Here is a 25,897-nt window from a genome sequence, read left to right as displayed (position 1 = left end):
GGGACCTTCTACTGCCATGCCTTCTCTTTGCTTATAGAGAAGCCCCTCAGGAGGGAGTGGGTTATTCTCCCTTTGAACCTCTTTATGGCCATCCAGTCAGAGGTCCATTGGCCCTGATTAAGGAGGGGTTGGAGAGTGCTCCTTCCCCCAAGCCAGTCAACGTGACTGACTATGTGATAGGTCTCCGGAGGAGAATGTCACACATGATGGCAGAAGCTAGTGATAACCTGAAAGCTGGACAAGCTTTGGTCAAGCATTGGCATGATCAAAAGGCTAGCATTATTGAGTTCGCTCAAGACCAGCTAGTTCTAGTTATGATCCCAACAAGGCAGAGGGCCTTGCAAGATAAATGGATGGGACCCTTCAAGGTTGTGGCTAAACTTGGAGAGGTAAACTATCTGGTGGACTTGGGCAAGGCTCCCAGAGTCTCCCATACCAACCGACTAAAGGCGTATGTCTCCAGGCCTGAAGTAGGAGCCTTGCTTCTAGCTTCAACAGAAGAGGAAGAAGAGAGTGAAGCTCTACCTGATCTCCTGAGAGGCTTACCCTTGGATGAAAAGATTGAAGGAGCAAATCTCTCCTCAAACCTGACACCTGAGCAACAAGAGGAGAGCAAATCTATGTTAAATCAGTTTGCCTCCCTGTTCTCACTTTCACCAGGCTTGACCCCTTGGGGCCAGCATGATAGACTCACTGGTGACTGTCTGCCAGTCAAAAGCAGAGGATACAGAATGTCAGAAAATGTGAGATCCCACATCAAAGGGGAGTTCAGCAAGATGCTTGACCTCGGTGTAATAGAGCCCTCTACTAGTCCATGGTCTAGCCCAGTTGTGTTAGTACAAAAGGCAGGATCCAAAGAATTGAGATTCTGCGTGGATTATAGGGCTCTTAATGCAGTCACGCGGAGTCGTGAAGCAGAGTCAGTCTGCCACAGTCGAGTCGAGTGCTTTTCTTGTGTGTTTTTCCCTGAGGAGCTGCAGCAACATACCCGAGTTCTACGAAGGACGACACTGTTGCTTTAACAAGAAGGTGTGCCTTTAAAAACTCGAAACCAGTGCGGAGCGCGGCGCGGAGTCGTGAAGCAGAGTCAGCCTGCCACAGTCGAGTCAAGTGTTTTTCTTGTGTGTTTTTCCCTGAGGAGCTGCAGCAAAGTACCCGAGTTCTACGAAGGACACTGTTGCTTTAACAAGAAGGCGTGCCTTTAAAAACTCAAAACCAGCGCGGAGCACGGCGCAGAGTTGTGAAGCAGAGTCAGTCTGCCACAGTCCGCCACTGGCCCCGCGCGCCCCGCCTAGCACTCTTGACCGCGGTCTGGGGTCGTCCGTGGCAGTCCGTGTGTGTCAGATGACCGCCGACTTAGGCCCCCAAACAAGAAGGAAAACGCTTCAGCACCGTCGAATGCTGAATCCCTGGACTTCCTTGAAGGCGGTAACAGGCAACAAGCCGCCAAAGGTAAGTGAGCGGGTTGAGGCGGTACCCATCTCTGAAGGGCGGCCTGTGATGTCAGCTAGCCCCCCTTCTTCCACCCTCACGACCTTGACGCCCCTAGACTTGTTGCCGCCAATGCCTACCGCCAATAGCAGCAGTCAATCTTTAGCTCCCGCTGACCCGGCCGCCATTGGAAATGAAAATTAGGTCAATGAAAGAGGAGAAAGTGGAAGCGAACGGGTGTCTGAAGTAACTATAACACCCCCACTAGTCTCCCCGCCCCAGGGCCTGTGTGTCACTGGGTTACTATCATTAAATGACTTCTCCACCCTCAAATTGATCCAGCACTCACTTCCAGAGGCGGAACTGAGCACAATGCCGAGCGCAAATGCTCATGAAAAAACCTCCATTGAGAGGAATGTCGTACCAACAAGCCCCGATGTCTTTTACTCCCCTTTTGAACTGACCGATGTGGAACTGATTGAAGCCACAAACACAAGTGTAAACATCACAAACACTACAACCAGCTCAAATGCGTACATCCAGCCATCAGTCCAACGACATGCGTTACCCAGATCACTTACCACTCAAGAAGGGATTAAGAATAAACCTGCAAGCCTGGTAATTAGGTTGAGCGCATCAGGCGCGTCACTCAACCGAACCACCATTGTCGACAAACTAAACATGGATGAAGCGGTAAGAGACTCCAATGGACCATGTGCAATGTCGGAAGTAGCTGCACCTCATTCAATACCTCAACCAATGCTCTTGACAATGTCGGAGCAAAGCCCCTGGTCCAAAGACACATTTCAATGGAGGTCAATTAGTAATGCGCCCTCAACGCATAACCAGTCAAGGCCGACTGATGAGAGCCTATATCTTGTAAACGAATATTTGAGACATGAAAATCAACAAACGTTGGTCACGAAAAAACAGTGGGAGGGTGCTGTAGGCTCAGGTCAGCTACATCTGCATGAGATGTCTACACCGCCTAAAGTGCCACAAGCAGCTGTCGCCGCTGCTAAAGACAACAATGTAAGCCTCCTCAAAACAGGACGAGAAACACATTTGATGGCACAATTGGATGCTGATTATGCCACAGCCAAGGAAAAACTGATTGCTTACCATGAGCAAAAATGTATGAAGAGACAATTCCAACATCACTACAAAAATCATACGACTTAGATGAAGTGGCGCCTCACGTTAATCAAATTTGGAGCAACCAAACTACACTGCCAGCGGTGGACACCGGCCGGCGGCGCTCAGAAAAAGCTGTATCCCAGCCCCCAATCGAGCTCAACAAAACTCAGAGTTTGAATTTTTTGTCCAATTTGCCCGATTGCCCACAACCGACTAACTACGCATCAACAAGCACACCTAGAGCTCGGCCACCCAAAAAAAAAAACCCACCGCAAGGAAATCCTGGAATCTTACACTCGAGCAACCATCTTCCAACGCTCAAAGACACAATGATGAGTGCACACTCTCGTTCGGATGGTCCTCCTACCGCGTCACAAAAATCAAGTCTATCAGCTGCAGCAGCCACCTAGCTGTATAACAACGTGCTTGCGGCATCATCAATGGCGATGATCCCCTTCACAAAACTCTATGAATCTATCCACGAAGTGCTCAAAGATCAGAATGCCTTAATAGCATCTCTATCCGAAAAATAGAGAAAGTAGAGAACTTCAACAACTTTCTAACCAATCAGATCTTGAGGGAGGACGAACTTACAGTTCGTTGGCTGGAGCGTCTGACCGATTTAGCAGCTCGACATCACTGCCAAAATGACACCTTGACGGAAGGTTTATTGGAGGCCATAAAATGGATGCGGCACAATGCTGATGTGACCATTTGCAACACTGCGTTCCCGCAATTCAATGGTGACACAAGGACAGAACGTCCATTCACCACGACAACAAACGAAAAATCCCTCGGGGGCAGCGCCACGCATTGTCTGGAGCAAACAACAGAGGGAAACAAAGTGGGCAAGCGTCTTCCCTGATGTCTCAACGTGGCCAAACTGACCAAGTAACATCGAAGTCCACCCGGCCGATGACGTCGACAAGCTCAACAAAAACACCAGTAACTAACAATAATACCAAGCAATTTGCCATAGCGACGAACTCTAATAAGGCCCAAAACCAAAAAGAAGCAACCATGGATGACCAAGATGACCAACAGTCTGCAGAGATCGTAGCGACCGAGACGATGCAACCTGCTGCGAAACAGGCTTCGCGGGGTCCGACAAACTCGTTTGCATATTTGAGGGCAATGCGAAATCAATAACTACTGACCAGACAGAAGCATCACTTGTCAACCCATATTCAACGAAGTGCCTGCTCAATAAACACCCACATGAGGCCAAACGACCCCGATTGGCCAAAGGCAAAACCAACGTAAAAATGTTTATTCGAAACCTAACTTCTCCCAGGCACTTGGGCACAAGCGAGTGGCACCACCAAAAGAGGCTGAGAGAAAATCAACCGCGTCTACTGTTGAAATCGAGGCCCCTAAAACTACTCCAGCTCCTAAATCACTTAAAAGGAGAATACTGGAGTCTGACATCAAAACAGTGCACAGTTCTGAAATTGGATCTGAAATAGATTTATGCGCCTCTCCACATACTCGCACAGCGGTGAATCCTCTGAGGGCTACGAAAACATGGAAAGTGAAAATTCATGCCATGATTTGAAACCACCGCCCCAAGCATCAAAAGAGATGTCAAATCAACGTCCTAAGAACTCCATGCGAAATTCTCTGGACAAGAGCCAAAAACACTCTCAGGAGCAACCGGAGCAACACAGCAATCATTTATCAAGATGGAACCCAAAATACACTTCAAATCAAAAGAGTAAAAAAGTGCACTACTCTTCAAAGGTACATTATAATCAAACAATTTTGCCTTCAACTCAAATTGGGAAACTACGCCTACAAAACATCCAAAACGGCGATAATGACGTCAACTTAAATCGTAATAACGTCATGAAGCTGTTCAAATGCATTCCCTCTCTACGCACTATTGAGTCGGAGGACATCAAAATTGTAGAATATCCGACGGAACTTACAGCAGATCAAGTTCTATTGCACATTGCTTCTGCTTCAGTCCGCAATACCATCATGCGAGCTTCTGAAGAACTACTTGCCTTTGGCCTCGACATTATGACGGAACCTCCGGAGCTGACAACGAGTGCCAATAGTCGCTCTCCTATGCCCTTAAGAAAAAAAGAAGCAATTCTGAGTCGCAATGACCTGAGGAAATCACTTGCTGAGATCCCTACAAGGGTAATTCAGAACAAACAAAATGTCTGAAGACAATACTGGATAACCGCAAGCCAGCTACCGAAAACACGAGGCAATAGCAATGATCTGCAGTGCGTGAATACTGGTGTGAATTCCTTTCCTGGAACACGAGAGGGTTCACGCATCTTTTCAACGATTTCGACACCAACCTACAAAAGGTCTTTGTAATTTGCCTACAAGAGACGTGGCTAAGTGAAGCTCCATCTAGAGATGGTTTTGAAATCCACCTGAACCCGGCTGTGAAGAACCCCCAGGGTCGTCCTTACTCGGGGCTCTTGACGATGATACGAATAAATACCTGGTGGACAACCCTGGAGATCTTCAATCCTAAACCTTTTATTCAAGGCATAGTCCTATAATCTTCTCATCTGAAAAAGGTAGACCGTCAACATATGCTGATTATCAATGGGTATTGGAACCCCCTTAAAATTAGTACAGCAACCTTTATAAAGGCCATCACCCATTTGATAGACAACGCTCTAACAACACTCAGAAACGTATCTATAATCTGCAGATCAAGAGATAAATGTACCTTTAAATGAGAATGAGATGTCTCGACGTAGTCAGGCTTGGATGATGGCCTTAACAAACCGCAATTGCTATATAGTAAACGGAAACGCTCAAGGCGATGAGCCACTGGTTGCTACCTGGCACCGTGCTGACTCGCACAGCATCTAGGACTATTTCTGGATATCACAAAACATGATTGAAAAAACTATCAGTTTGAACGTCGAAAAAATGGCCAATAGTGATCACGACCTTCTTCGACTGGCTTGTACGATTGAGTGGGCAAGATCAGATGAGCTGTATACAATACCGCTATTAGTAAACACCGGAGGAAACAGTCTGCGAATTAACTGACCGCAGCTTCAATTACTCGGCGATCAGGTAGTCAAACTTCATGATGACCAACAAGTCAACTATGCCCCGCTTTTGCACCAACTTCAGACTTCCATGGTAGCGGCTCGACAAATGGGAAGCTCTCATATGCATATTACATGCACAATGATATCAGCGCAAAAGAAATCCATGCGGCGCGATATCAGACGGCTGAAAAAGAACCTTTTACTCATGAAGCTCCCAAATGATCTAAGAAAGGCTATCAAACAAAGGAGACAAATATACCGAAACTGGTTAAAATCCCAGAAGACGATAATACTACAAAACAGAGCCAAAGAAATGATGAAAACCGTAGTGACCAAAAATACCAGACAGATATGGACCATCCTGAATACGGGAAACTCTCGATGCCCGGCCATCATCTCAAACAAAATAAATAGTAAGCAATGGGAAGACCATCTTTCTGAAATCTATCAGAAGCCACAAGAGGAACCGCTTAATCAGAGAAGAGATGCCGATGTAATGTGGGCGGTAAATAGTTCAGCACCTGATATAGTTAAAATGATCAGATCTCTAAAGAATTTGCACGCGGCTGGTCCAGATATACGTGATGCTGAAAAAACATGCCCAACAATGGGTGGCATTGATCGAAGTGCTGTTCAGAACGATTGCCACCACAAAACAAATTTCAGATTCATGGCTGGAGGCAATAGTAGTCCCAATTTTCAAGAAGGGCAACAAGGCGGACGCAACAAATTACCGCCCGATTGCCTTACTTGATACGATTGGAAAAATCCTAGGCGCTTTCCTCCACCAGAAATTGGCAGACTGGGCATGCAACGCAAAGATCCTGAATATCCGACAAACTGGCTTCACCTCAGGAGTGGGGGTGGAAGTAAATTTGCTTATTCTTAACATCTTGAAGTTGGAATCTCTAAAGGCAAAGAAGAAGCTATACCTAGCCTTTATTGATATGCGTCAAGCTTTTGACAAAATTAATCGACGCTTGCTCTGGAAGATGCTGTAGAACTGGAACTGCCCTAGGTCCATACTGGAACCGATACAAGCTCTCCACAATGGCACATCAATCCGTGTGCGCTTAAATAATCAAGGAGACTTGTCAAATAAAATTTTAACCCAAAGAGGCGTGAAACAAGGGTGCCCAATGGCAGCGGAGCTATTCAAACTCTTCATCGCCGACGTCCCGGAGCACCTGAACCAAGTACATTGCTTCTCACCCAAACTGAATGCGACTCATATCAAGTGCATAACATATGCAGATGATCTTGTGTTGATTGACCACACTCCAATTGGGTTATTGGGACATCTCCAAAATTATTTAAAATGAAATGATTTGGAATTGAATGTCAAAAAAACAAAAGTAATGATTATTGGTCATTCTGGGTGTTGGAAAGATAAAGCCTTCAAATGGAAAATCGACAATGACCCCTTGTTGTCAGTAAATTCCATCCGGAATTTGGGGGTCATGTTCAATAACTCTCTAAACGAGCGGCATTGGAGACAGGACCTGGTTGCACGGATGACTCAATTTGGAATTCAGGGTTCCAAGATTAATAGTGAGTACAGGAAATTTAGTCTATCACCCGTTATCATATTCTACTCACAAAAAGTAATACCAGCAATTACGTTTGGCGCCGAAGCTGGATGGAACCTAGAGCCTCAAATATGGCACAAACTAGAAGGTCTATTTTGGAGGCGTGTACTGAGACTACCAAACTACGTCTCTGTAACAGCGATTCGCTACGCGTTATCACTGAATTCCTTATTTCAGTGGTAATCTGGAAATCATTAAGTGCTTGGCGCAAGATGCTCTTATCACCAGCAATACCCGCATATAAAATCTTTGCCATAAAACAAGATGAACCCAACGATAATCTGTTAAATGAGTGGAAATTATCCCTAGTAAATCATCTATCAAAGGCCGACATAAAAATTGATGACTTGATCAACTTACCATAGTTGGCGAAAAAGAAATTTGAAACCTGGACCTGGATCTCAAACTCCGAACAACGAGACAAATTGAAATCAACATTGAAAGCCGAAACATGCTTCCATAGACTGAACAAACAATGTAGATATCTATTAAAGTGTCCCACACGCTATTATCGAGAACAATTCTTGAGGTTCCACTTAAACGCGTTGCAAACCAAAGAAATGCTGAGGCAAAGAATAAAGATAGTGCCGACAACATATGTCGATATTGTTCGAGTGACACCGAATCGCTTCATCACGTAGTCATAGCATGCACAGGGCTGATCAATCAGCGATCATGCCACGTTGGGTCGTACGCCCCCCAGGATGATGACATGGCGAACTGGTGGGGTCGTGTGACCGCAGGGCACGACATAACCTTAACCTGTGCCGTAGTGAATTATCTTGACTCAGTCCTGATGAGAGGCCCATAGTTTCGATTGTCAGTGAGCACAATTGAATGACTCTTGTCGCCATACTTGTCTAACTGTATATCTTATCCCTATGTGCTTCTTTTCTGTTATTTGTTCCCTTTTATTGTCTATGGCCATCGAAGACAAGTGGAGATCACGAGACAGATGTCAACTGACTTTTCTTTCCCTTTATGTTCGATGTTGTGCAGACGTGAAAATGGCTACTGTAACAAAAGTCATGCTTGATCAACTGTAAAGTTGTGATTGTCAGACTGAAGTTTCAATAAAAAAAAAAAAATGCAGTCACCAAGACTGATACCCACCCTTTGCCTAGAACAGATGAGTTGGTAGATAGACTTGGTGCAGCCAAGTTCCTCAGCACATTTGATCTAACGTCAGGCTATTGGCAAATAGCCCTGACAGACCATGCCAAGGAGTAAACTGCATTTTCTACCCCAGTTGGCTTATACCAATTTAAGGTTATGCCTTTTGGACTGAAAAATGCACCTGAAACATTCCAAAGGATGGTCAATCAGGTTCTGTCTGGGATGGAGGACTTCTGCATGGCATACTTGGATGAGATTGCAGTGTTCAGCCACTCCTGGGAAGAGCATGTTAACCACCTAGGACATGTATTTGCAGGCTCTTGGGAAGGCCAACCTGACCATAAAGGCAAGCAAATGCCAGATTGGACAGAGTAAGGTGGTCTACCTTGGGCATGAGGTAGGAGGTGGTGAAATAAGGCCTTTGCTCAGTAATATTGAAGCTGTGCAAAATTGGACAACAGCTACTACTCAAACCCAAGTGAGAGTCTTCCACTTCTCCACTGAATGTAATCTCCTCTCCAAAATTCCCTAAGAAGGTCAGATGGAATGAGGAGTGCAATCAGTCCTTTGAAAACCTGAAGAAAACTCTTTGCCAAGCACCAGTACGGAGAGCTCCTGGCTACCACCAAACTTTCATTGTGCAGGCAGATGCTTCTAATGTAGGTATAGGTGCAGTCCTTAGCCAACTGGATGAGAAAGGTAGGGAGCACCCCATTTGCTTCATCAGCAGAAAGTTACTAAGACTGATGCCCATCCTTTCCCAAGGACAGATGAACTGGCGGATAGACTTGGTGCAGCCAAGTACCTCAGTACATTTGAGCTGACGTCAGGCTATTGGCAAATAGCCCTGACAGACCATGTGAAGGAGAAAACTGCATTCCCAACCCCAGCAGGCCTCTACCAGTTTATGGTTATGCCTTTTGGATTAAAGAATGCACCTGCTACATTCCAAAGGATGGTCAATCAAGTTCTGAATGGGATGGAGGACTTCTGAATGGCATACTTGGATGACATTGCAGTGTTCAGCCCTACTTGGAAAGAACATGTTGATCACTTAGGATATGTTTTGCAGGCTCTTGAACAGGCCCATCTGACCATAAAGGCAAGCAAATGTCAAATTGTTAAGAGCAAAGTGGTCTACCTTGGTCATGAGGTAGGAGGGGGTGAAATAAAAACATTGCTACCAAAGTACAAGCTGTACAAAACTGGCCCACTCCTACTACTCAAACCCAAGTGAGAGCCTTCCTAAGTCTCACTGGGTACTACAGAAATTTCATAGATAACTATGGGTCCATAGCTTCTCCCTTGAATGTGATATCCTCTCCAAAATTCCCTAAAAAGGTTAGATGGAATGAGGAGTGCACTCAAGACTTTGAAAACCTGAAGAAAGCCCTTTTTCAAGCTCCAGTCCTAACAGCTCCTGATGATCACCAACCCTTCATTGTGCAGACAGATGCGTCCAAAACAGGTATAGGTGCAGTCCTTAGTCAACTGGATGTGAAAGGTATGGAATACCCCATTTGATTCATCAGTAGGAAACTGAAGGAACCAGAAACAAGTTGGGCAACCATAGAGCGTGAATGTTTTACCATTGTGTGGTCTTTGAAGAAGTTTAGACCATACTTGTATGGATCTACTTTTGTGATTCAAACAGAGCACTAACCCTTGGGAAGGTTAATGCAAATGAAAGGGAGAACCCAAAACTTTTAACATGGTCAATCTGCCTGCAAGGGTTTGATTTCACCATTGAGCACAGGTCAGGATGTCCCCACCAAAATGCTGATGGTCTCTCTAGGATGTTTATAACCTACTAGAGTGAAGAGATTCATCCAGGAGTGGATTAAATCCTCCTGTCCCTTAGTCTGGGGGGGCGAGTGTTAGGGAGAATTCTCCAAAATGGCTAATTTCCCTTACCTACTGAGTCCCTCAGCAGCTTTGCTGGATTTCTAGGATTTATTTTTTTCACCTGGTAAGAGTGTGAGCCTTTTTTTCCACTCTTACATGTGTTTTGCTGTGTGTTTAACATTTTTGTGTTCATAGACTGTGGAGCCTCACCTACTCCATAGGCATCATCTTTTTACTGTGTGTTACAGAGCACCTTCAGTGCAGTGACACAGGGTCGTCTTTTTCAGCCTTTCCTCTGTGAACTCCATTTTCTGGGACTGACTACTGTCTCCCAGAACATGTAAAGTTGTCATTGACTTTATTAGTCTTTTTAAAATCACAGACCCAGTACAAACTATCTTACATAGAGTTCTGGAAAGGGTTAATAGCTATCCCTGTTTGTCTGTTTCTCATGGAACATTGTTTCATTCCCTTTTCATTAAGATTTGGCTGGTGGCAGTGGTATCTACCCTATTTTTCCTATTTTGGTTATTTTAAATAGCCTTGGTATTGTTTTAGGCTATCTTATTAGCCTCGAACTTAAACCCCCTGGACCATATTTACTTTTATACAGTTCCGGCTGGGTTTATTCGCCATTTCTTTTTGTAAAAGTCTTTCTCGTGTTTTACTTTACGCACCAAACCAGGTTTGGTTCCTTTGTTCGCTGACCTTTGGCAGGCTTTGCACATAAGCCCTCCTTAGGCGCCTGAATGTCTGAGGGGGACAGGATGTGAGGGAGGGGTTTGAGACTCCATGCACAGGGTCTCCTCTGGTATGAGCCACCCTGCTGTGTGATTGACAGCCAGGCTGTGTGAATGGGGGAAACTGCATAAAAAGCAGGTCTCTGGGACTGAGGAGGCAGAGTTTCCCCTGGATCGAGAGAACCCAAGAGAAGCTGACAGAAGAGGACCTCTACCACGACTGAACCTCCTGGTGAAGCACTGCTGCGGGTCCGAATCTTCAAACTTCGACGACAGCGAAGATTGGCAAGGAATCTTCTCCCCTTGAGCTGGTGCGATCAACCAGTTCGCCAAACTGCAAGCCAGGCCTCCCTCCTCTGGTCGAATTTGCTGTGCACAGCTACAGTGAACCGGATAGCCAGGAAGATCGGACCCTGCTTGGGTTTTAAGGAGCGCACCTTTTATTTGTTGCTTTGCTCTGCTGCTGGTTTCTTCCCTGGGCAGTGCAGGACCCTCCAGTCTTCCTACTTCGTGTCAGTCAGACAGTCGATTCAGGAACCATGAACCTGCAGGACCTGCCAGGAACGTCTACCTCAGAAGGAGGGTGGGGGGATGGCTGGAGGAGGGTCTGTGAGAAGAGAGTCCACATTCAAGCCTGTGTCTCTGCGGCATCTAACAGCTTGGCCGAACTCTTTAAAATGTGTAAGGAGCTAGTCAACCCTGCTGCAGTCTCTACCCCTTCCCTTGCCTCTCAGGCATTTTGCAATGCCCTGGTCTCACACTTTATCTCAAAAACCCAGGACATCCTGTCCACCCTCTCCTCCACTCCCTCTCCTCTCCCCTCTTCGTTAGTACTCAATGACCCTCCTCCAGCCATCCCCCCACCCTCCTTCTTTTCCTTTTTTCTCTTCTCCCCTGATGAGGTCAATAGACAAGTCCGATCTAACCTTAATTCTGATTCTGTTGGCTGTCTCCATCACCATCAGTCTGGTTTCAGATCTGGCAGAAGCACGGAAACTGCTCTCCTGAACATCCGTGAAAATCTGCTTTCCAACCTTGACTCTAGCATTCCCTCTTTTCTCATGCTACTCGATCTCTCCTCTGCCTTTGACACGGTCAACCATCCTATCCTGCTCAACCGTCTCCGTGATAACCTGGGCATCACCGATCAGGCTCTGGCCTGGCTGACCTCTTTCCTCTCTGATCAACCCTCCCAGGTCCAACTTGGGTCCTTCCTATCATCTATCTTCCTCTCCGCCTTTAGTGTTCCCCAGGGGTCTAACCTCTCGCCCTGGCTTTTCAACAAATACCTGCCAACTCTCATCTGCTGTATTGCTATTTTCTGCTCAAACTTCCAGTGCTACGCGGACGACAATGAACTCATTTTCAGGCTGCCCTCGGCCACCTCCTCCACCTCTCATCACTGATTGCCTAACTGCCATTCAAGATTGGTTTGCCGCCGACGATCTTTGTCTGAATGCCAGCAAGATGCAGATCCTCCTCATTGGCACACCATCACCTTCCTTTCCCCTCACTCTCTGGCCAGCCTCCCTTGGCCCTCCTCCTATCCCCACCTGCGAGGCCAAGAACCTTGGTGTCACCTTTGATTCCACACTCTCCTTCTCTGCCCACAACGCTGATGTATCAAAAAAGTCAAACTTCCTAATGCACCTCCTCAAAGGTACTCTTCCTTTCCTCTCATTCCCCCAGAAGCTCACTGTCTCCCAAGCTCTGGTTCTCTCTAGGTTGGACTATTGCAACAGCCTCTTTCTTAATCTACTTGCCTCTACTCTCTGCCCTTTGCAATTCATCCAGAATAGGACTGCGAGATTTGTCCTTGGCCTCAAGCCCTGGGATCATATCTCTGCAGCTCTGAAATCTCTCCACTGGCTCCCAGTGGATTCAAGAATTAAATTCAAAACCCTCTGCATTGTCCACAAGACTTTCTGGGGCCTGGGTCCAACATACCTTCAGCTATCCCTCTGCAAATACCTCCCATCTCGAACACTCCGCTCTTCTACCTCTAACTCCCTCAGGGTCAGTCGTTTCTCAAAGAAACGAGCTGGGGGTAGATCTCTGTCTTCGGCTGGGGCCTCCCTCTGGAACAGCCTCCCTGCCACTCTAAAACTTGAGGAGAACCATCTCCGGTTCTAGAAGCACCTCAAGACCTTCCTCTTTGCTTCTGCCTTCTCCCCTCCACTCCTCTGCTGACTCTACTCTACCTCGGCACCATGCACCTGGCCACCCTCTATCCTCTGGGCCCAGGTACCTGCTCATCTTGCCACCCTCACGCACTGCCTCCGGGCCACCCCTTGCACTGGGTTCTGTATCTGTACCCATGAGCTTAACTTGTCCAGAATCTATTGGGTGTGGTGTAGTGTATTAAGATAGTGATTTTTCAACTTCTTGATAATAGTGAAATGATCTTTGTCTGAATGCCAGCAAGATGGAGATCCTCCTCATTAGCACACCATCACCTTCCTTTCCCCTCACTCTCTGGCCGGCCTTCCTTGGCCCTCCTCCTATCCACACCTGCGAGGCCAAGAACCTTGGTGTCACCCTTGATCCCACACTCTCCTCCTCCGCCCACTATAACTGATGTGTAAATAAATGTATATTATTTTACTCAGAAACCTTGAGTCATTGTTTTTTTGAACCATAGTAATAACTGTCCTTTGTGTAACTATTGTTACTGCTCACTTTACTCTTGAGATAAGTCTGGTTGCTCAGCCATCGCTACCACTTTACTGTGTAGTACAGGCTTGTACCAAAGGCGAATTTGTACCGTCACTTGTAGTCTTAATTGTGTGTGGTGTTCCCAAAGGGTACTGCATATGATTCTGCCTAACAGTGGGGCCAGGGGTTTTGAATGGTGCCCTGAGGGACGCCACAAGTAGAGGAGTGAGGTGGACGGGTGGAGAGGGTACTGTTGCACTTGGGAGTGTCGTTCAGACAGGTAGCCGCTCAACCATGCCAGTGCCAGGTACGGAAGGGTATGTCACAGAGGCAGATTGCTTGGAGGGGGTGTGCCTCGTGTATGTGTTGATTCTCATGTCGTCAGTGTCTGCACATGACTCATGTCGGCTTATGTGTGTATAGTAGGGGGGAATATTTGTGCACCCTAGGCCAACGGCCATGTTACGTTGGCCAATGTATGGTTTGGATGTGGTCTATTGTTGTGCAGTTGGACACGTGTACATATGTTGTGCCTTACATTTGCATGCCTTTAGTCATTATTTGGGTGTTGCATGTTGTACTCACCCACATCTGCTTGTGTCCCTGCTCCGGTGTCCGCCACTCCAACACCCTCTATGCCATTGAGATGCGCGAAGTGCTGCATGTCTCCTCCCAGGCCATCACTTTGATTGGGGAGCCTGTCCCGCCTCAAGTTGACATGCTTTCCCTCCTGTGGGCTGAGAGCAGATTGCGAACTCTCAGGCAGAAGTCGTCCCACCGCTTGTGGCAATCTTTTAGGGTGCGTGAGACGGGGCCCAAAGCCGACACCTTCGCTGTCACCTCCTCCCATGTTGCAGTCTTTCTTAGTTGGCTTGACCGCCTGTGGTCTGTTGAAAGAAGCTCACCAGCATTGGCCACAATTGTGTCAGTTAGCACTGACAGTTCCTGTTCAGAGAAGCGTGGTTTTCTCTGGCGGACATCTGGGACACGTGACTTTGATGCTAGCTACAGACATGATGCAGGTGAGCTTCCACTTCCTGCAATGACGTAGTTTCCGGTCACAGCGTTTATGTTGCGGGTGTTTCTGTGGTATACACACTAGTAATTGTGCCACCACCAGTTTCGGTGACGGCAACACTGGAAAAAGTATGTTTCTGTCATGCTGGTAGCACCGTTTCTGGCATGCCGGAATGCGTGCTCCCACGAAGCTGTGCTGTGCCAGTGTTTCCGTGGTTGCGAGTGACAGAAACAGTACCACCAGAACCACAGAAACACTGGCATTGTCCCGCCACAATTGTAATGAGGGTCATTATCCACACTTTGGGATAGAAGGTTGCTATAGGGCTTCCCCTTTATCAAGTCGTAATTCCTTGATTTGTTGGTAACATTTCACTGCATATTTTTTGCAATAAGAATGTAACAATCTTGTATTGTGTTTCCGGGAGCAGGATCACAGCGCACACTACTCTAAACCAATGCTCCTTTGTAGCACGCGGATCACACAAACTCACAGTACTGAAATTGGCTGCATATTTCGCAACCTTTGTAACAAGCAATCCCAAAATATTCCTTTCAGCCACCCTGTGCTTAATAAAGGAAATGTAAATATGGTGGAAGACTTGCGCAGGTCAGTTCCTGTGATGAACAGTGCTGTAATATACTTTGCCAAAGATGTTGTACTCCGGGCCCAGCTCCACTGCTCTAAAGCCCCAAATACCAAAACACTTGGTCGCCACATTTTGCCATTGTGAAAGTGCAGGTGAAAATGAGAAAAACCCTTTGTGCATCAAATCGATGTAGACCTATACTAGAAAAGCATTTGGGAGACACTTTAGTCTGTAAACACAGGGCGATATGACGTGCCTGGCGGTAATTTCTGAGGGATTCCTGGGAAATTACAGCTAAACAGATACTGTTGCTAGCATGCGTTATCCGGCCATATTATGAGGCATTGCAGTATTGTGGCACTCGGCCGGCCTCACAGGTGCTGGGGGGCCGAGCAGCCTTATTGGGTTGCTGGGGTCCCCTGGAATTACAGTTGTCGTAGGTTGGGACCATGATAGACCATGGGGGCACAATGGATGCGGGGAGCATTTAAGATGGAGGGTATCTGTGGTGGATTTAGGGCACCAGGAAAGCCCAGACCAGCAGGACCGTGATCACACAGTGTGGGCCTGTAGGCCAGTGCTGCCGAACCGGGGTCACACGGTGTGGGACTGCAGTCCCAAAATGAGAGACGGACACAGGACTTCCATTTATTTATTTTTGCATTTATTTGCAGCGCACATAACCTGTAGGTATCTAGGTGCTAGTTACATTGTGGAAGAGCCGGTTATTTATAACTCACTTTCTTTTCCCCTTTGTTTTTCACGTGCAGGTCCGGGATTCAAACCTGTGTTTTGCTCAGTGTGGTCTTGCTTCCAACAACCACGCTTTGCCACAGAGCTATCCTCCCATTGTTGGAGTCTGCAGCCGTTCTGAGGCACTTGCATGCAGGAGCTCCTTTTATTAGGTTGGCCATTTTAAAAGGGCAATACACTTGGGAGGACCACATATAACACTCTTCCTTAAAAGGGCAATGCACTTGGGACGGTCACTCACAACATACAGTAGGTGGTAATTCTGCCCATGGCACTTGCTTCGTTTTTAGAGTGCTGGAGTATCTCCTCCGCTTGACTTCCAAGCTTGTAATTTGATACCATGGGTAAGTGGTGGTAAAGTGGCAGTAACAGACATGCTGCCATTCTATTCACCCCCCCACACCAAAAAACTGGGGCCCACAGAGTCAGTTGTCTCAAATCATTTGCGATTTGGGAATCATTTTTAATTTAGGAAGAAAATATGAAGAATAAATACAAACCGGTCCCATGTTTCCAAGAAGAAACTGCATAGAGTTGCTAACAACTTTTCCAAATCCATTCAGGACCATGTCATCCACATACTGAACATATGCACTCCAAGTGGGGGTTGTCTCATCAGCCTTAAACAAGGTCGAATTTTCCTGCAAAAAAGAAAACAAATAAGCATTCTTTCAGCATCAGGGACATAGATAGTACAATTCATGCTGTTTAAAATAACATTTGGGGCCTAGCCTAGTTGGACGTCACTTTACGTTACAGCTCTGCATTCCCGTCAGACATATTTACAAGCTTGGAATCCAGCCAGAGCTGCCGTCCGGAGGGGGATGGGGTAGGCGGTTAGAGGAGGGGACGGTACACGGCGGTTCCGGATTTCCTCCTGACGCGGACTGGGAGAGGGCTGCTCGGAAAAACTGAAGGGCGGTAAGAAGCAGCCCATAAAGATCTTCATGATCAAAGTGAGCAGCCGGGTGCCCGCATAGGCTGCAGAAAGGTAAGCATATGCACCCGTATGGTGTGAAAGTACGTACCTAGTGTTACCAAGACTAATATTGGTATCTTGTGTATAAGCTACGTTACACAAAAAGCAAAACAATGACAATCTCCTATACCATTTTTTTCGGACCGTTACTGGTGGGTCACTAAGGGGTTCATATGTAATTTATATCACACATAATGAATCATTTGATATTGTCTTTATTATTTCAAAATACAATTGTACATGGTGTGAATACCAACTGTTATGCAAACTAGGAGCTAAAAGCATTCACATCTCATCAAAATTCATCCAACTCAATCACACCTCTAAAAATGACCACACACTATCAATCATACATGAAACGTGACAAAATCAACACAAACACAATAAATATCAAAATGGACAATTGTGCAAGGAAGATAGATGTGCAAATGACTCAATGTAGTGCAAAAGGCGATTCCAAAACATGTAAACAGATGACTGAATACATTCTAGTTTGACAACAGTGAATACATACAGTTTATTCAAGAGATTATTTTGACTATATCTCAGCTTCGAATTGCGTGGCCATGGCACAATTATTCCTCAATCGTCTTTTAGTGAAGTAACACTAGTAGTTGGCCTACTCGAGTTTCGGCTGTCAGGTTCAGAAAATTACAATGGACCCAGCCTTCATTAAGGCGACTCACAATTTCTAGACATGCGTGGTGAAAGACGCCTAAAACCAAAAAATGAAACATTAACACCCCATTCATATTTATTCACCATTGATTAATTCTCAAAAGAACTCCCAATCAAAAACATAATCTAAGCACCTGTGAAGATAGGAAACATAGTTTCCGGGACGTCACATCCGAAGTGGCACAGCCCTGCAAAAATGTGCACAAAACTGCACCAAGTTAAGGCAGAAAAAAAGAGACCCTATTAAGAAGATATAAAAGACAGGCTTTCCTTAGTGTTGTACCTAGAGCCTGCTAACACAATAATTAATTCAGTGAATGTCACCACATCTCGAGGCACAGGAGGCTCAACTCACACTTTAACTTCACAGAATTGCTCATCTCTATTTGTGCAGCAGATGCAATGCCCAAGTTCAAATTTCAGGTCGTATTTAAGCCAAAGGGAACAGAACCACAACAGCATGCTTGATATTAAAACAATACTCAGAAGCACCCAAAGCTCAAAGATGTAGGAGCGAGCGTACAGCAAACAAACAAGACTCACCCGGGATGTCCGCTGTTCCTGGTGTTGAACGTGTTTTATCATCCTCTCCCCCTTCCTATCCCCTCCTGATGGGTGGAGGGTGGTGACCTTGATGCTGGCCTTGACCTAAACAATGCTGGTTTACGTTGGCCATTTGCTCAGCAGAGCCTGGATTTGGGGCCTTATCAGCTGAGGAACTATTGGTGTCAGAGAATGTCACCCATTTTTTTCCTGTATGGTCTATTCCCCTGATTGAGAAAAGAGCTTGGTGGGGGAATGTAATTGACCGCAAGATATGGATACGTTTTCTCCTGAGAAGATGCTAATATCCGTTTTCAATTGTGTGGATTTTTTCAAAAGATTGGTATTTCTAAATTCATCCACTTCTTTATTATCGACCTCCAGTTTCCCTTTGGCATTAGTGATTAAGACATTATTTAAGAAGACATACCCATGAAGGTCTAGTTCCTGCTTGACAAACAATCTCTCTGCTATAATTTATTGTGCGCAACATCATATCTCTGCTACACTTTGTAGTCATCTGGCTGAATCCAGCTTTGTAGTCTTTGTCTTCGAGGAAGAGGACCGATGCTGTCTGGATGTGCAGGCCCAGCGGAATAATATTAGCAGGCAAATATTCTTTTAACAGGTGGCTGTGGAGCTCAGTTCTGAATCCCTTCATTTTTAATCTTAATAGCCTTTCAGCTGTGATGGTCACTTCACCAGTGTTACTAGTTGGTAAATTGTCAATAATGGACAATCTGCTAATAGTGGACTGTATTTGAGCTTCAGTAAATCTCAAAGTATCTAATTCGGGCAACAACCCCGGCACCATGGTCCATGCCGGGGTGTGCCATGGTGAATGGCGGAATTACCGCCCCATTCCAAGGTTGGCGGGGCGGTAATTGCCCATTCACCATGGGCCCTTGGCTCAATGGGAATGGGGAAGGCGCTAAGTACGGTGCCGCAAATTAGCACCAAGGTCCCTTTGCGGCACCCTACTTTAACGGCTGGTAAAACCAACCGTTAAGGTCGGGTCCCGCAAAGGGACCTCGTAATTAGGCGCTAATAGGTTAACGGCGCTGCAGCCTTTTGCGGCGCCGTTAACCCATTAGCGCCTGGGTCGTAATGAGGCAAAAGGTCAAATGTTTCTGCCCTCCCCCACGCACTGTCCGTACACCCAATGCTCAGCTGTGGTGCTAGACAAAAATAGTTAGATTCAAAAACATGTGTTGTCTTTGTTTAACCATACACAGTGATTTGTTTAATGTACTATTTATATTCAAATTAATCTAAGTCTACCTCTGCAGCGAGGGGCTGTACCAAAAGCACAAACACAGCTCCACTATCTTCATTTATTGGTGTGGGAATACGTGGAATCTTCCATAGCTTTTTTTCAGATCGTTTCTGGTGGGTCACTAGGTGATTCATATGTCATTTATATGACACATAGTGAATCGTTTGATATTGTCATTATAATTTCAAAATGGAATTGTACATGATGTGACAACCAACTGTTATACAAACTAAGCGCTAAAAAGCATATAAATCTCACCATAACTCACCCAACTCAATCATACCTCTAAAAATTACCACACACTCTCAAGCACAGATAAAACCTGGCAAAATCACCATGAACACAATACATATCACATTAAATAATTGTGCAGGAAAAATAGATGTGCAAATGGACAAAGCTATTAGCACACTTACAATAGAAATGAAAGCTTGAGGTGAGTCCCCGAGTCTGTTTTTGTTTGCTGTACGCTCCTTCACCTTTGAGCGTTGTGTGCAGCTGAGCATTGTTTTAAAAAAAAAATATTAGCATTCAGTTTATTACAAACTTTTGCTATACCATTCCATCCATAACTTTGTTTAAAATCAACCAAATTAAACACCCTCCCCGCTCCAAACATGTCCAAAGCAACAATCTAAGAAACAGAAAAACAGAACGAGCAGATAGGTAAAGCCTCTTTAAAAAGTAAATGATATTTAAACAGTTTCATTGTTGTCCGTATGAATTCCAACCATGATCTACACTTCATAATCAGGGTTTTTACATTTCGTCCTCGGATATACAATAAGTCTTATCCAGGAGTAGTCCGTCTTCATGCAGTATCCACCAAGAATCCCATTTTGGCTTTTATTGTATGGCTTTCCCTTAAAGTTTTTGGTCAAAAATTGTTTAAAAATGTTACCAAGAGTCTTGTCAGGATCGAGTTTGTTCCTCCATAAAGACACTCCCACCAGGCTTCTGCATCTATTCAAAAAGATTTCACCATGATGCAGGAAAAGAGTTCTCTCAATTCTTAACCCGGGACAAAAAACGATCAACCATGCCACCATATCTGAGCAAGGTGAAGCTTAGTATGTAAGATGTTCAGACAAAATCTCAAGAACATGTCCCTACATTTCGGGTGTCTGAATGTCTTCAAATACTGAGGAGTGATGTTCAGTTGTCCCAAAGGTAGTCTGGATAGGGTATGAATGAACTAGTTACTCTTACCTTGTAACGTTCTTTCGATGGGATGTTCCTCCGACGTATTCCTTATCTTAGATATAAATCCTTCAGCTTTGCTGGCCTCGGAAAATTTTTTCGCCAGAGGGCGCTGCGCGTCGATGATCGCCGAGTCGATGACCCTCGACGGCCTCCGTGCCGACGTCGACGTCATCCTGCCTATAAAGGCCGCGCGCAGCGTCCGTTGCTCAGTTCCGTTTTGTAGTCCCCAGTAATGTTTTTGGATTAGACTAATCACCTTGAAGGAGCATAGGCTGCAAACCCACAGGAAGTCATACTGCGGGGATGGATGGGAGGGTCGATAAGGAATACGTCGGAGGAACATCCCATCGAAAGAACGTTACAAGGTAAGAGTAACTAGTTCTTCGAAGGGATTGTGTCCTCCGACGTATTCCTTATCTTAGATAGACTCCCATAGCAGTGGTATTGTGACTGGAGGCGGGAGTAATAAAAGTTATGTTACCCTTCCAGAATGGACAGAGTGTAACACAGCCTTGCCGAATCTAGTTTCTTGACTAGAGGAGGAATCCAGGCTATAGAATTTGGTAAATGTATGTGCGGACGACCATGTGGCAGCCGCACATATATCTCGAATTGGCACCCCTCTTTGAAGGGCTGAGGATGTTGCGATACCCCTGGTAGAATGAGCCCTTAGATTTTGAGGAGGCTCCTTTCCTGCCAATTTGTAGCACTCCAGAATGGCTAAAATAATCCATCTGGAGATGGTTTGTTTTGTTATTGGAAGGCCCAACTTATGTCCTGCATAACCTACAAAGAGTTGGTCTGCTTGTCTGATCTTAGCCAATCTGCTGATATAGAAGCTCAAGGCTCGCTTAGGGTCCAGCCTGTGCAGTCTCTCTTCCTCCTTCCCCGGATGAGGAGGAGGGTAGAAAGAAGGTAATATAATCTTCTGAGTGATGTGAAACTCCGAGACTACCTTCGGGAGGAAGTTAGGCTTCACCTGAAGAACAACTTTGTCCTTGTAAAAGATTGTATGTGGAGGTTTACACGATAAGGCTTGCAACTCGCTAACCCTTCTAGCAGATGTCAATGCTATTAGCAAAACAGTTTTGAGGGTGAGAAGCTTCAATGAACAAGAGTGTAGTGGTTCAAAAGGGGCACCCTTTAGGAAGTTTAAAATTAGGTTTAAATCCCATAAGGGAACTTGAAAAGGTTTCGGGGGATAAACATTAGTTAATCCTTTTAGGTATTGTATTACCAATGGAATTTTGAAGTATGAAGGCTCCTCTGCAGTGCGCTTAAAGATTGATAGCGCTGCGAGATAGCCCTTAATTGTGCCAACCTGTAGGCCTGAATTAGCCAGGTAAAGTAAGAATGACAACACCATAGGTGTACCACAAGAAAAGGGTTCAATATTCTTTTCTCTGCACCAGCTGCAAAATTTGTTCCAACGGCAGCGGTATAGAGTTTTAGTTGCCGGCCTTCTGGCCGAAAGCAACACCTCCATAACATCATCCGGAAGGTCCCAATCCTTGTACCTCAACCTTTCAGACACCAAGCGTGAAGGTTGAGGGTCTTGATGGCTGGATGGAGAACCTGACCTTCCTTCTGCGAGAGAAGATCCTCTCTGTATGGCAGTCGAATTGGAGGGCAGATGGACATGTCTAGAAGGTCCGGGTACCACGTTCTCCTGGCCCAATCCGGGGCAATTAGGATCATGGTCTTCCGAAACCTTCTCAACCTCCTGATCATTTGAGGAATGACAGGGACCGGAGGGAACGCGTACAGAAGTGGGAACTCCCAGTCCACTACGAACGCATCTCCTAGAGCTCCTCTCGGGGGAAATTCCCTTGAGCAAAATCTGTCGCACTTCCTGTTGATACTGGTGGCGAACAGATCCACTTGAGGGGTTCCCCAAAGGGCGAAGATCTCTTGAAGGACTTCCTGAGCTATCTCCCACTCGTGAGAGACTGTGCTCTGCCTGCTCAGAGCGTCCGCTGTCAAGTTCTTCTCTCCGGCTAGGTGAATTGCCGATAGAGAGATTCCTTCCTGAATTGCCCAAAACCAGAGCTGCATCGCCTCTCTGCACAGTGGTAGTGAGCCTACGCCTCCTCTTTTGATGAGGTAGTGCATGGCCACTGTATTGTCCGTCATTATTAGGACGTTTCTTCCCCGTACAGACGGCAGAAAAGCCTTCAGCGCTAGTCTGATGGCTCTCAGCTCCAACAGGTTGATATGTAGTCTGGACTCCGATGGAGACCAACGACCGCTGATGGTCAAGTCGTTGGCGTGAGCTCCCCACCCCGTGAGTGAGGCATCCGTGACTACTGTTATCTCCGGCCATGGTTGCCAAAACATTTCTCCTTTCAGGATGTTCTCCCGACAGGCCCACCACTGAAGGTCTCGGGCTACTTTGACCGGGATCCGAAGGAGATCTGTCATCCTTCCTGAGAACTGTGACCACTGAGTTCTCAGTGCCCACTGGAGGGATCTCATTCTCAGGCGAGCCTCCGGCACGAGGAATATGCAGGATGCCATGAGGCCTAGCAACCTCAGAAAGTCGTAGGCTGGGAGATATTGGGCATTCTGAAATCTGATGACCATCTGCAGAATATCTCGAGCCCTCACCTCTGGTGGCAAGGCTTTTCCCAGGGAAGTGTCCAGGACTGCTCCAATGAATTGGAGTCTCTGTGATGGTATCATCTGTGACTTCTTTAAATTGAGGGAGAAGCCCAGCTTGTGAAGGAAGTGGCAAACATAATCCAGTTGTCTCTGAGCCTGTTCCGAAGATACAGCTCTGATCAACCAATCGTCTAGGTAAGGGTAGACATGAATCCCTTCCCTCCTTAGACTTGCAGCCACAACCGACATTAGCTTGGTAAAGACCCTCGGGGCGGAGGTTAGCCCAAATGGCAGAACTCGAAATTGATAATGAGAGCTGCCAATTGCGAACCTCAGGTATCTCCTGTGCCTGGGATGGATCGGCACATGGAAATAAGCGTCCTGGAGGTCTAGAGATACCAACCAGTCCTGAAGCTGGAGGGCCTGAAGGATCTGAGAGAGAGTCACCATCTTGAACTTGTCCTTTCGGAGGAATTTGTTCAATTCCCGTAAGTCTAAGATGGGTCTCAGTCCTCCGTCCTTCTTCGGTATTATGAAGTAGGGGGAGTACCAACCCTTGTTCCTTTCCGCTACAGGTACCAGTTCTATGGCACCTTTCTCTAGCAGGTCTAAAACCTCCTGCAAGAGGAGCGGATCTGGAAGCTTCAAAGGGTTGTTCCCCGGTGGATGACTCTGAGGGATATGTAGGAAGGGCAGGCAGTAACCTTGGGCCACTGTCTCCAGAGCCCAAGCATCTGACGTAATAGCCTGCCATTCCGTCAGATGGTGAGTTAACCTGCCCCCTACTGGTGTTCTGTGAGGGGAGACCTCAGAGTGGTTTTGAAGCGGCTGATGCAGTTGCCGAAGGTAAAGTGGCTCCTGCTCCTGCGGGTGCGGCTTTCTTTCCCCTACCCCGTCCACCACGGGTAAATCTTCCTTGGCCTCTTTGAGCCGGTCGTCCCCTGCCCCTTCCATATGAGGAATAGTAACGAAAGGACCGTCCTCTCCACGATGATCCCGAAGGACGAAAGGTATTCTGACGGATAGCAGCTCCCAATGACTTGGCTGCTGCCTTGGACGTTTGCAGTTTCTCCAAACTGTCATCCGCCTTCTTTCCAAAGAGGGTAGAACCGTCAAAGGGCATATTCAAAAGCCTGGTCTGCACGTCAGAGGCAAAACCAGACTTCCTCAACCACGCATGCCTGCGGATTGTGGTACTTGCCGCCATGGCCCTGCTGATACTGTCAGCAGAATCTAGGCCAGTTTGTAGGGTCTCGCACATCGCATCTTTACCATCCCTGATGATGTTTAAAAATGCGTCCCTTTCCTCTCCTTCTTGGAGGCAGTCAGCCGCTGATGAAGCGCACTCCCAAAGGGTGTGGCTGAACCTAGCGAGCGTACAGGTCGCGTTAATAGACTTTAACGCCATGCTACAGGCAGAAAAAACCTTCTTAGCCATGGCATCATACTTTTTGTCATCCCTATCCTGCGGAGCAGTGGGGTATGCAGATGTGCTGCCTGATGAGGTTGCAGCCTGTACAACCAAGCTCTCAGGAGTAGGGTGTTTTGACAAATATTCAGGGTCAGAACTAGCCACCCTGTATTTTGTTGACAGTTTTTTATTTACTGCCGGGATAATTTCTGGCGTTTCCCAGTTTGTCAAAATCCTTCTCTGTAGAGCAGAGTGAAATGGAACCACAGGATCCTCCTGTGGGCCCTTGTCCAGTATGTCAGTGAGGTCATCCTGCTGAAAGGCAGGAGAAGGTGCAGACCAACCCATAAATTCTATGATTCTAGACATCAGAGCTCTATATGGAGTCTCCGCATGTTCTCCTGGGTCTGGTTTGATAAATTCTGCTTCAGGAGAAGTGTCCAAGCCACTAGCTTCCTGAAGTGCATCCTGAAGATTTTTTAATCTTCCTTCCTCAGAGGCGAAAGTCTCTGGCTCTGGTGATGTGGTCCTCTGTAAATCAATATCTTGGTCTGAATCCTCCCTTTCCTCAAAAATCGAGGTTAAAGGGGGATACATTGGTTTTTGGAATGGTATAAACCCCATTTCCAATGCAGAAGGAGCCATCATCACAGGCCTTGAAAACGTCGATGTCGTCGACACCGACGTGAAAGTACTCGAAGGCGCCGTGAAAAGCGTCGAGAAATGTGTACTAGGCCTCGAAGAACTCGAAAGGATCGGAGTCCTGCTCGAGAACGACGTCGACGTTCTCGGCGTCGAGTCGGAGGTCTTTTGTCTAACCGTTGGCTGTGGAGTAGCCGTGGTTCTTTCCTTCACCGGCGTCGATATCGGCGTCGACGTCGGCGTCGACTCGATCGACTGATGCGCCGATGGATCCTTCGACAACGGCGTCGATGGCGCCGACCTCTGTTTCGAAGGAGTTTTCGACGATGGCGTCGATGATGCTTTATCTCCCGATGGCTCGAGGCGCTTTCGGGTTGACTTTTCCGCCGGGTACTGCGACTCGCGGCGTTTAGATTTTTTGGGTTTTTTACCCGGGGTATCACCCTCAGCTGTCTTCGAGGGGGACGAGGCCGCTTTCTCGAAGACGCTTAGCATCTTTTTCCTGAATTCCTCCCACTCAGCTTGCGAGCTGCGTTTTGTGGGGCAATGAACTCTCTCAGGAGAACTCGACGAAGATGACGAAGGGGATCTCCTACGTCTCTTCTTCGAGTGTCTCGATGTCGACGAGTGGTGGGAGCCACTTCGTGATCTAGATCGAGAGT

At 46.6% G+C, this 25,897-nt stretch overlaps 1 protein-coding gene across 1 annotated transcript in view; it reads right to left on the bottom strand.

Annotated features, from left to right (window-relative positions):
• The window catches only part of DNAH17 (dynein axonemal heavy chain 17), an 8,024,690-nt gene that overhangs the window by 5,631,347 nt on the left and 2,367,446 nt on the right, over nucleotides 1-25,897 (bottom strand). The window contains exon 17 of the mRNA XM_069655242.1: nucleotides 16,403-16,543. Coding sequence (XP_069511343.1) covers nucleotides 16,403-16,543 — 141 coding nt within the window. The remainder of the gene's footprint in view (nucleotides 1-16,402; nucleotides 16,544-25,897) is intronic.

This window comes from Ambystoma mexicanum, chromosome 3q (assembly GCF_040938575.1).
Source record: "Ambystoma mexicanum isolate Mex_15411 chromosome 3q, UKY_AmexF1_1, whole genome shotgun sequence".
Taxonomy (NCBI): domain Eukaryota; kingdom Metazoa; phylum Chordata; class Amphibia; order Caudata; family Ambystomatidae; genus Ambystoma; species Ambystoma mexicanum.
This window is presented reverse-complemented; position numbering and strand designations above follow the sequence as displayed.